This window comes from Hibiscus syriacus, unplaced genomic scaffold, assembly GCF_006381635.1.
Source record: "Hibiscus syriacus cultivar Baekdansim isolate YM2019G1 unplaced genomic scaffold, ASM638163v2 tig00109926_pilon, whole genome shotgun sequence".
Lineage (NCBI taxonomy): Eukaryota > Viridiplantae > Streptophyta > Magnoliopsida > Malvales > Malvaceae > Hibiscus > Hibiscus syriacus.
In genome coordinates, this window is record NW_024062532.1 from 900,976 (window position 1) to 912,227 (window position 11,252).

Here is an 11,252-nt window from a genome sequence, read left to right on the forward strand (position 1 = left end):
CCATAAACAGATGGCAGCTCATACCCATCAAAGTAGTTGCTTTGATTAACAAGTGATGGAAGAAGAAGAAGAAGAAAGACACGTGCATTTTTTTTTACTTTTTAATTGCCAACTCAAACTTTTGTTAATGATAGTTAATGTTTGAGGGTCTAAAACCGAGCAAACCGATAACGTAAAGAATCAAAATAGTTCCTTTTTTGAATTAGTGACTAAAATCAGATGAACCAGAAAATAAGGGATCAATAGTGTAGTTTAAAAGAAACTGATAAAACAATAGAATATTATGTTAAGAGAGAAAAGAGATAAAAAAAAAGTCCCCAAATTGCCTCATTTCTTAGAATTATTTACTTTAGGCAGGCCATTGGAGTTTCCCCAAATACTTTCTATTAAAAATATTTTTTTCTAATTTTCAAGTGGACAATCCTTTCAATTTAATGCTATGAATATTCATATAAGTGGGGCCGAACCCGATTGTCCAACTCAATGATCTTAAATTTATCATCACAACATAAACAAAACCTTAAAAAAATTAGATAAGTAAAATTATATTCATCCACAAAAAAAAACAGACAAACTGCTACAAATAACAGTACAAACAACTAATCAATCCTCATTCAATGCACAATTGCCTATTTACACCATCCAACTTGTTCATGCAACATCTATACAACTTAATCCTAACAACCTTATTTATTCTATTGACAATCGTATCAACCGAACGAATCAACCCTCTAAATTGTCTATTATTACGCTCTTCCCAAATGAAATACACAAAACCATCCAATCCAATTTAAGAATATGCACCAAAAGAGGCTTACCCTTTAGATTTGTTATCACCCAACAAAGAGAATCCTCCCAGCAAAATAGCTCATGCCTCAAACCACGAGAGTGCAAAACAACACCCCAAACCTCCATCGTATAAGAACAATTCGAAAATAGATGGTTTCGAGATTCCACCCCAATGTCATACAAGCCATACACATCATTAGTAACAATACCAAACTGAACAAGTCTATCCTTGGTAGGCAATCTATCAAGAACGGTCATCCAAGAAACTAAGGAAAACTTAAGAATATGAGTCGGAAACCAAATAAGGCGATGCCAACTAACCTTTTCCTTCTTATCACGAATATTCTCTCAAATCCACATTTCTTTAATGTGAGCCCAATTACCATTAGGATATAACAAACGTCTAGCCTCATCACGCAACTTTAACAATTTCCTAAGAATCCAACCAAAATGAGCCTTACACTCAACATTCCAAAAATCCACAGATTTGAAGCTATATTTATTAACCCAAGCAATCTAAAGTGAACCTTCTCCTGCAATAATATTTTTACAAGCAAAATGCAAGAAGCTATACTCCAAACAACAAGATTCTTTAGCCCCAAACCACCTTCAGATTTCAAGGAACATACCTGACTCTAACTCACCTGAGCACCTCTGGCCGAGACATCACTACCCTTCCAAAAGAACCGTATGCAAAGTCTCTCAATGTCCCTAATAACACCCTTAGGAAGAATGAGTTGCCTACTCCAATAATTAAAAATACTAAACAGAACAGCTTTAATAAGCTGCAAACGCCCACCAAAATTCAGTTTGCTATTATACCAGTGACTAAACTTCTCCTTAATCCTCACTAGAAAAACTGAGCAGCCCTTCCCAATAAGCTTTCTAGTCACCAAAGGCACACCAAGGTACTGACAGGGAGCTACCCCAACCGAAAACCAGTGACTCTCTGAATCTGCTCAAGCTCACCATCATACAAACTACAAGCAAAGAGCTCAGTTTTCAAAGCATTCAACCTAAGACCAAAAAGCTCATAAAACTTCTCCAAAGTACACAAAACCCGAAGAACAGCATCAAGAGAAGCATGACAAACACAAGCAGATCATCCACGAAGCAGAGACGAGTAAAAGAAATTCTCTTACACTTAGGATGAAACCTGAATACACCCTTCTTAGCAGCTACATCTAACAATGAAGAAAGAACATTCATAACCATAACAAATAGGTAAGGAGGCAATGGATCTCCTTTCCTAACCCCTATTAAACCTTTAAAATACCCCACCAAACTTCCATTCAAAGAAACAAAATACTTAGGAGTAGTAACACAAGCCCTAATCAAACCACAAAAACATCAGGAAGACCCATTGCCTCAAGAACAACCAACAAAAAATTCCAGTTTATGCCTTTTGCAAATCAATCTTTATAACACATCTAGGAGAAAGACTCTTCCTAGAATAGCCCCTAACAATCTCATGGGCAAGCAAAGTATTATCGACTATGTTCCTGTCTTTAACAAATATTGACTGACTAGCAGAGATCATACCAAGAAAGAAACAAGCTAGTCTAGTAACAAGAATTCTGGTAAGGTTTTATAAACCACTGAACAACAAGAAATTGGCCTAAATTCTTTAGCCATACAAGCATTCAAGGACTTAGGAACCAAAACAATTGTTGTAGCATTAAAAGCAGACAACAATGAGGGGAAAAATACCTCACAGTAGCCAAAAAGTCTTCCTTTACAATATCCCAAGCAACTTTGAAAAACCAAGAAGTATATCCATCAGGACCAGGGCTCTTATCCTTCCCTTGCCTAAACAAAGCCTCTTTGATTTCAATATCAATAACCACCTATTAAGCATCTCCCAAACTCCAACAGGTAAGGAGTAATTCAACAGAGACTTCAAGCACTCCACAGAACAACCTTTGACCAAAGGATCAATAATATCAATAAGGTTAGTGAAGAAATTCACCAACTCAGCAGCCATGCCATCAAAGAAATCAAAGTACTGCCCATTTTCATCTTTAATAACTTTAATAGTATTCCTCTTCTTATTAGATTCAACTTTCTGATGGAAGAATCTAGTATTCAAATCTCCCTATTACCTATAAAAATCTAATTCAACAACTTCTAAATCCACCAACTCTGCCTAAATTCTCTTCTCATCATCCAATCTCCTTTGATCAACATGAATGAGATTAAAAAGCTGAATATGTTCAAGCTCATCCCTCTTTCCAACCACTCGACCAGAGATATCATTACCCTCACAATGCTCTTGCCACGATTCTTTAACAATTCTCAAGAAATTCTCATTAGAAGTCAAAGAATAAGGGCCAAAGTGACTATTTAGTCAAACATTAATGGCTTTTTTGTCCTAAAATGAGACGTTAAGAGCCAAAATACTAAAAAAAAGGTCAAAATGATAATTTTGATAAACATTGAGGGCTATTTTTGACATTATGCATATCTATTAGTAGAGGTCCAACTTTTAAGTTTGTCATAGGGCCACAAAAATCTCATAAACAAGCTTGACAAGTGTGTTGTCAATAACTATTTTTTAACGTATATTATCTTATTATCACTGTATACAAAATAAACCAATGTAAGAGGTACGGATGCGCAATGAAATCGAGAAAATTAAAAAAATCGACCCGAACTAAAGTATGCAGTTCGGTTTGATTTGGATTTTTCATTTTACGGTTCAATTTAGAACTATAATTATGCAATTTGGTTTGGTTCAATTTTGATTTTTTATATGGAAATTGTTTGTCTCGAATCAAATCGAATTAAAAAAAGATAATAATTATCCATATCAAATTTATTTTGAATTTATTATAAGTCATTTAAATAAATAAAATTTTAAAACTAATAAGAAATTATGAATTTAAATTTATATAATTGGAGTCGATTTAAGTTTTAAATTTGCTTTCTTGGGATGTCGAGTTTGAAAAACAATGATTAGTCAAAAATCATAAAATTGAATCAAACGAATCGAACATCGTAGTTTTTATGTCATTCGGTTTCAATTTTAGTTTCAATTTTTAAAAACTCATAAAATACAATTTAATTTATATTTTATTAAAAGACCAAATCAAACCGAATCGAATACACCTCCTATAAGAGGGGTTGTCTCACCCAATCAAACGAAAGACTTGTCAAATTGTTCCACCAAACCAACCACCATCATTATTGTAAGTATGCAGATCTATTTATTCATACAAATTAATATGATCATCGTATTATTTTTCTTTTGACGTAGTCTTCTAATTCAGAAGATAAACTTAATGTGGTCATTTGACCAACATTTTTCGTTGTTGATTGTTACGGTGCTGATGTGACGGTCCACGGTGATTGACAACGTGACGAAAAACATGACAAATGGGCTAACTTGATAACTCAAACATGAAAGATGAACTGCCAGGTCAGCACCGTTAACTATCACGTCAACACCGTAATGATCAAACGACGAAAAACTTTGATCAAAAGATTACATTATGTTTATTTTCTGAGTTTCATCAAGAATTTTCGATATTGGGTAATCGAGTTTCAAGTAAACACGTGTTGGTGTTTGCGCATCTGAAACTAGAGCCAATGAAAAGGTTATATAAATTAAGAAGAAGCTATTGGGTTTGGTAAGCAAAGATTCACAAAGTGACGGGCATGCAAAGTAATATCAAATTAAATGCCCCAAGCCATTCCTTTCTTCTGCATTCCCACTATTCACTTGCTTTCCTCCCAAGCTTGGAACTTCGCCCCATGCATTTTCGTATATAACATCGCTCCACTTCAGCTGCCGATTCATACAAACATCCCATTCCATTTCACCATCAACAACTATATACGCATTCATCCATGCCGATATTCGAATCGTCATCGGACTCCGACAACGATGCCACCCCACAGGTAAAGCTCTTTGGACGTCAAAGGCCAATGGACGCCATTCTTGGAGGAGGCCAAGGTACTCTCTCTTCATATAATATATAAAATTCATGCAACATTTTGAGTCTGATTGGGAAAAAAACGAAAATTTTCAGTGGCTGATGTGCTGCTGTGGAGGAAGCCGAAGGTGTCGGCCGCTTTACTGTTGGGAGTGACGACGATTTGGTTCCTTTTCGAGGTGGTTGAGTACAATTTGGTCACCCTCCTCTGCCATATCTCCATCGCCACCATGCTTGTCGTCTTCATCTGGTGCATTTCTGCTGATTATATGGGATGGTACAATATACAATTACAACATTACGGTTACTTCTTTTATTTTCACCACCTGCATGCCTACATGGAAACCCTTGTTTTGTTGATTTGATTCACGATTTTTAATCCCCAGGAATCGTCCGAATATTCCCGAGTTGTTGTCAAATGAAACCGCCTTCTATGAAGTTGCTTCCGTCTTCCATTGGAAGTTCAATCAGTTCTTGAAAAATTTCCTCCACATTGCTGGTGGAAATGAGCCTGTCAACTTCTTCCTGGTACCACTACCATCAAAATCTCCATTTCTTTTTCCTGTTCCTCTACGCCCTTCAAGCTTTTAAACTCATGGTGATTTGCAGGTGATCATTTCTTTGTACATCACATCGGTGATCGGATCGTATTTCGACTTCGTGAATCTCCTCTTCATAGGTAAGAATCAGCATATCATGAGTGTTGATGATTTTAGAGCATAGAAGTGATTAGTATTTGTTGCATTGAATGAACTTGGAAGGGTTTGTGAGCATGGGAACGCTGCCGTATCTGTACAGTCGATACGAGAAGGAAGTCGACTATCATGCAGGACAAATGAGCAGAAAGGTGACCAAAATGTACAAGAGGTTTGATTCAAGAGTCCTTAACAAGATACCCAGGGGACCGGTGAAGGAGAAGAAGCACTCGTAAATTGTGTATTTGTTTCCATTGAAGAATGCACATGTGCATGTCCTTGTACATGTTTGATCGGTGATCTAATGAATAAAACAGATTTGCATTTACATAAGACTTGCAAAAACAGTGTGGTATCTTTAAACCAACACAAAGTGAGGGCTCAAATTGAGATGAAGAATTATTAGGAATTTATTAGCGGAAAAAAATGATATCAACATAAAATAAGACGGTATCTATACCAAAAAGAATAATAATCCATTATAATGTAGAGATTTTGAGTAGTATAAATACACGATATCTCATGTATCCTAAAATTCAGTATCTATACCGAAACTTGAAGTATCCCAAACCACTCTTTCAATATACATAATTTACTGATATTTATAACGTAAACTCTAAAAGTTATAGAGACTACAAAAGTATTAGATCTTTTTAAAATAATTCTCTATCATAATTCTAAAATCTGAGTCAAAATATTTGGTCACTAAAAAAACTAATCTCATAAAATTTCTTATTTAAAACATGTATTTACTTATTAAATAAGTTCAATGGTAAAGTACCTAAATGGTCCCTCGATTATAGAACATTATTTTGTTGAGTCCCTCGACTATAGAGTATTACTTTGTTGATCGTCTCTCGAATGTTAAAAGTTACAAAATAGTCCACCGATTATAGGACATTACTTTGTTAAGTATCTCAACTATTAAAAGTTACAAAATAATCACTCGACTATTCGTATGTTCCAAACTCGTCCTTTTTCGTTAAGAAATTAATAGTAGTCTGAGCTGGACGTTAACTCATTGATTGTAAAATAATGTCTTCAAAATGTTAGATGCAACTATGAAATATTTATGGCATAAATCTTCATATCAAAGGTGTGGAATAGGTAATTCATTGATTGTAAAGGATGTAATTCAGACTTTGGATTGTTGCTTTATTCTTCTTGTATTTGAATTTGAAGTGCAGTTCTTTGTACCTCTGCCGACTGCCAGCACCGCGTGCCTGCAACACGTTCAATACATTATTGGCATATACATAACTGCCCTGTTGTCATCATTGTACCACGGCACAGCAGCTAATCCAGCAACCCTAAGCATCCTGCTGAAAAATAAGAATATCAACAATATCCAACACAGTCCTCTTTGCAAGAAGAACCTAACAACTGATGTCTGTACACGTTGTAATACAGAAGAACATACAGTAATAGGAGGACTAAAGCAGCAGCCTTCAATCATACAAGTTTATTGCAGATTGCATACAAAATGGTCAATCTTTTGACAACTATAGCATCACAACGAATAAGAAGTTACCACTTGGAAATAGTGACCCAAATTGTTACTTCCACCCATGTCCACCTAAAAGAATATAAATATTTCATATCTTCAGTAAATCAAAGACTTGAGAATGTCATGCAAGCAGAGAAGTTGAAAAGCTAAAGAACAATCTTTTACATTGAATATTCAAATTGATAACATGTTTATTGATCAAGTCCAGTACAAAGGAAGGGAAATTAAAGAAACTTCGATGGTGTTTCAAGAGTGCACGCTTGGCAGTGATTGGGAACTCCTCTTTACAAAAAAAAGGGGATAAAGCTTTACCCATCCAGTTGAAGGGGCATCGCCCTGGCAAGAAGGGAAAAAATAGAAAGATCATAATAACACCTATTTGATAATATCAGGTGCAAACTGGATAGGTATATACTTCTCTCTTCTATCTCATTCATAAGCCTTTTCCCAATCATCTACAACCTCTAATGGCTCTGTTTCATTTAAACTCCTACCCAACAACCCAGCTGAATTTGAATTGGTAGCATTCGAATCCGTAGTTGACATGGATTGGACTCCAGCCAGCTTTGAAGGATCTTCAGATTGAACTGCTCCAGATGTTGAGTTTACACCCGTTTCAGAATCAAGAACACTCCAGCGGTTAATCGAAGCAGGAATTGGAGTATCCTTGTCTTTCCATGCAGAGCCTGGATTTGAAGTGCCACCAAGAGACTCATCACCACCCCATGAATGTTCCCCCCAACCAACCTCCTGCGTCACAGCCTTCTTCCACGGATTTGCCTTTAGTGCAGAACTCGGCCCTGTTCCTCCCCATGCATTATTAGGGGCTGATGCTCCACCACTGTGAACAAAGGTAGAAGCCCCTGTATAAATTGATCCATGATCCAATCTCCTCATCGCCGTTGCAGCTCGAGCAGGATCACTAAATACAGCCAATGCATTCTTGTCGTTCATCCAAACAAGTTCACACTCCCCGCCAAACCTCAACACCAATGCACTAATATCTGCTTCTCGGGGCAAATCCAGGAAAGAAACAACTAGCCTTGGATCCATATCCACAAGGGGATCAAAAACAGGAGGATGTACTGACCCACTACCGGTTGACCCTTTAACCCCAATGATACGAGCTGGTGGTTTAGATTTGGGAGTAGCATGAACCACAATAAAACGCTTGGGCTCCCAACCAGCAGCACTAATAGCAAGCTTCCATCTTTCTGCTATTATCCTGACAGCATCACTCTTATCCTTCAGCATTGGGCAGAACACATGAACTTTAAGGCCCGTCGTTGTTCCTCTGTTCTTGCCAAGTACCAAAAACTTGCATCTCTCCTCTACAGCTAGAACCCACTTGGGATCACGCCTGTATAGGTCAAAAATCAGCTCTGATGTAACCGAATTCTCACCAAAATGAAGAGAATCCAAGTTGGGGGGAGTTATATCAAAGGCATCTGCAAGAGCTCGTTTGCGCTCCAACTTAGCACATTCGTCATCACACATAAGCTTCCTTTGTCCAAGAGGAATCCGTTTGCCAGCTGATTCCACTGGTTGAAGGGGTACAGGCAATTTTTGGATAATAGAAGCTTTAAAAACTGTATCAGCATTGAAGCCACCAGCATCACAAGGAACAGTTGCACTTAGCCGGCCACACGAGCACGCGATTGTAACTCGAAAATCACACCTAACATCAGGACATGGTGCAGAGGGGTGGCAAGGTGCAGTACATGTATGCCTGCAGTCTTGCCGAGGTGCCCCACATGTCTGCCCACAGGAGGCCCTAAAACCTTGTTCAACTCCAGATGATGCATCACATGGCTCTGGGTGACACGTTCTCCCACATGCATGTAACCCACACTGCCTGGTCTTGCCGCAAAGTTTGTTGCATCTGATATCTTTTGATCCACAAGGAATATTCCTAAGAACAACATGTCCTCCAATGCATTCCTTTGCCACGAGAACAGAACAAGGTGGACAATCTCCAAAATGGCAGCTGTGAGAAGATGAATGACCACAAGCCTGCGGAACTGAGCATGGAAGTTGACACGAAGGCGGAGGTGTACCACATGGCAATGGAGGTGGTATTGAAGTTCTTCCACAAGCACATGTCAAATCAGTAAAGATTGTTTCCAAGCATGGAGGGCAGTGACCACTGTGACAAAAAGATTCACAAGAATGTTGCCCGCACCTCAGCTTCTTCCCACATGTCATTTGGCAAGAGTGTGGATCCTGACCGCCAGAGCCAAGATTATTGGAGTTTGAGGATGGACAGCATCGCTCGCTACACCGATGTCTACCACAATTCTTCTTACGACCACAAGGCTTATCGCACATGAATCTCTCATTTTCAAGTGTTGTTTTGTAACATTCCACCCTCCGAGAAGTTGATCCACAGAGGCATTTTTGGGTGACAAGAACCAGACAAGGTGGGCAACTACCAGCATGACAGGCTTGGTCACATCGGTGCACTTGACAAGGAAGGAACTTCGCACATATCTCCGAACAAGTTGGAATTGGGTCCAAACAACTTTGCCTTTGATCCTGCAAGCTTGTTTTCCCACAATAACAAGACCTGATCTTGCTTGGCATAAACTCACAATCCTCGCAAGGACCAGGATGACAAAGTTCAGCACAATAATGATTACCACATCTAAGCTTCTTTCCACACGTTGAATTACAAGAAAAAATGCCATCTTCTGCTTTCACTTCTCCCTTCACAACCATGTCGCCACAGATGACAACTTCAACTTTTTTTTTGCAGAAACAGGGGGCATTAATTAGAACTTTGCAAGGATCACAAGCTCCGATATGGCAAACCTGTTCACAATGATGACGACCACACTCGAGAAGTTTATCACACTGCTGACCACAAGTAAGAAACGACTTCCTATCAGGACATCTAGTTGTAATAACTTTCTTCCCACAAGGACACAAACTTGGCGGAGCAAATGCCTTACAAGGGGGACATGGACCTGGGTGACATTGCAAAACACAATTATGAGGACAAAGTTCATCCTTCATCACCCCAGATCCTAGTCCCAGCTCCTTCTCAAGCGGCTTTCCGCATGGCTCTCCACATGAATGTGGAGTCAAGTACAAATCAGGAGGAGGGTCATTCCTCTTCCCACAAAAGCAAACATACCGAATCTCTTTAGAGGATGTGAACTGCACAGACTGGCAGCCCGGGCAACGCCAATTAAAACCCTGATTCTTCTCGGTCACTAAATCAACAGAAGTGGGTGCCCTCGCCCATTTCTTAATACAATTGAGGTGAAAAATGGAGTAACAGCTCGAGCAAGACCATATGGTGCCCGACCTCTTTACCATATCACAACAAATCATACACTCGACGGTACTCTTTATAAGCTTATCCTGAATTTCCTGCAAAAGCTGCGGCAAATTAGGATCAAGCCCCTTCTTCACAGCAACAAAATTCGCACTCCTTTCCTTCTTCCCATCTCTCCTATGGTTGATGGGCTGCTTATCTCTAATTTCCTGCGCAAGCTGCGGAGAATTACAATCGATCTCCTTCCTCACCGCCACATGATTCTCAGCCCTTTCCTTTTCCCCATCTCCCCTATGGTTGGTAGGCCCACCAGTTAGTCTATATCTATCATCATTTCGAATTGAGGCCTGGTTGACATTAGATGTTGAATCAGAGGCTGCTGGTGAGCTGCTTTCAACAGTGGTGGTTGCAGATGAAGATCCTCTAGGAATCCATTCTTGACGAGTGCTCCGTGAAGTCGATCTTTTTCGGCCATGAAAGCTCATGATTTTGCAGCTAGACGTCGACGAACTTAACAAACCGGATCGAAATTTTGCGGATGAAGCAAAAGATCAAAGAAACTATAACACCACCAAGCCAAAAAGAAACATTTATCAATAACCCAACAAACCCTTGGTTCGAAATAACAAACAAAAGAACCAAACAAGTACTTGAAATTGAGTTTCAATTAAAAGAGAAAAAGCATCAGTCACTAATCCTTAAATCAATTAAAAACAAACAAACAAAACCCAAATCAGGAATCATGAACAGAACAGAAATGGAACGTACCTGATCAACAAAATAAAACCTTCCCCCTTTTTTTTCCTGTTTCCTGTTTCCTGTTCTACGTGTATAAAGTGTATCGTTTTAACAAGCGAGGGTCACCCTTTCTCAAAAATGAGAGAACCCCAAATGGAACAGAGGTAGAAAGTGAAGGGAGGAAAAGGGGTGAATATATATACGGAAGGATTGCCTTGGGGCTAAAGGAAATAGAGTAACGAGACACGTTAAGAGATGATTCATACGGCTGGCAAGTGGCAATAATGAAAACGGCGTGCGCGTCCTTG

General features: G+C 38.8%; 2 protein-coding genes across 2 annotated transcripts; one reads left to right on the forward strand and one right to left on the reverse strand.

The window, feature by feature from the left end:
- The first annotated feature begins 4,542 nt into the window (after positions 1-4,542).
- On the forward strand, positions 4,543-5,749 carry LOC120210664 (reticulon-like protein B9). Its single transcript, XM_039209365.1, has 5 exons — positions 4,543-4,744; positions 4,821-5,001; positions 5,111-5,252; positions 5,334-5,403; positions 5,486-5,749. The coding sequence occupies exons 1-5, from the start codon at positions 4,639-4,641 to the stop codon at positions 5,653-5,655; spliced, it is 669 nt and encodes a 222-aa protein (XP_039065296.1). The 5' UTR covers positions 4,543-4,638; the 3' UTR covers positions 5,656-5,749.
- Positions 5,750-7,064: 1,315 nt separating this feature from the next.
- On the reverse strand, positions 7,065-11,083 carry LOC120210662 (NF-X1-type zinc finger protein NFXL1-like). The gene is made up of 2 exons (XM_039209363.1): positions 10,975-11,083; positions 7,065-10,766 (listed from the first exon to the last, which is right to left on the reverse strand). The coding sequence occupies exon 2, from the start codon at positions 10,689-10,691 to the stop codon at positions 7,356-7,358; it is 3,336 nt and encodes a 1,111-aa protein (XP_039065294.1). The 5' UTR covers positions 10,692-10,766; positions 10,975-11,083; the 3' UTR covers positions 7,065-7,355.
- Positions 11,084-11,252: the final 169 nt, after the last annotated feature.

What these genes read in the sequence shown, in the direction of transcription:
- LOC120210662 (XM_039209363.1), bottom strand. Translation starts at nt 10,691, where the DNA reads ATGAGCTTTCATGGCCGAAAAAGATCGACTTCACGGAGCACTCGTCAA.
- LOC120210664 (XM_039209365.1), top strand. Translation starts at nt 4,639, where the DNA reads ATGCCGATATTCGAATCGTCATCGGACTCCGACAACGATGCCACCCCA. An exon ending in TCTGCTGATTATATGGGATG is followed by an intron (nt 5,002 to 5,110) that starts GTACAATATACA and finishes TTTAATCCCCAG; the next exon opens with GAATCGTCCGAATATTCCCG. An exon ending in AGCCTGTCAACTTCTTCCTG is followed by an intron (nt 5,253 to 5,333) that starts GTACCACTACCA and finishes GGTGATTTGCAG; the next exon opens with GTGATCATTTCTTTGTACAT.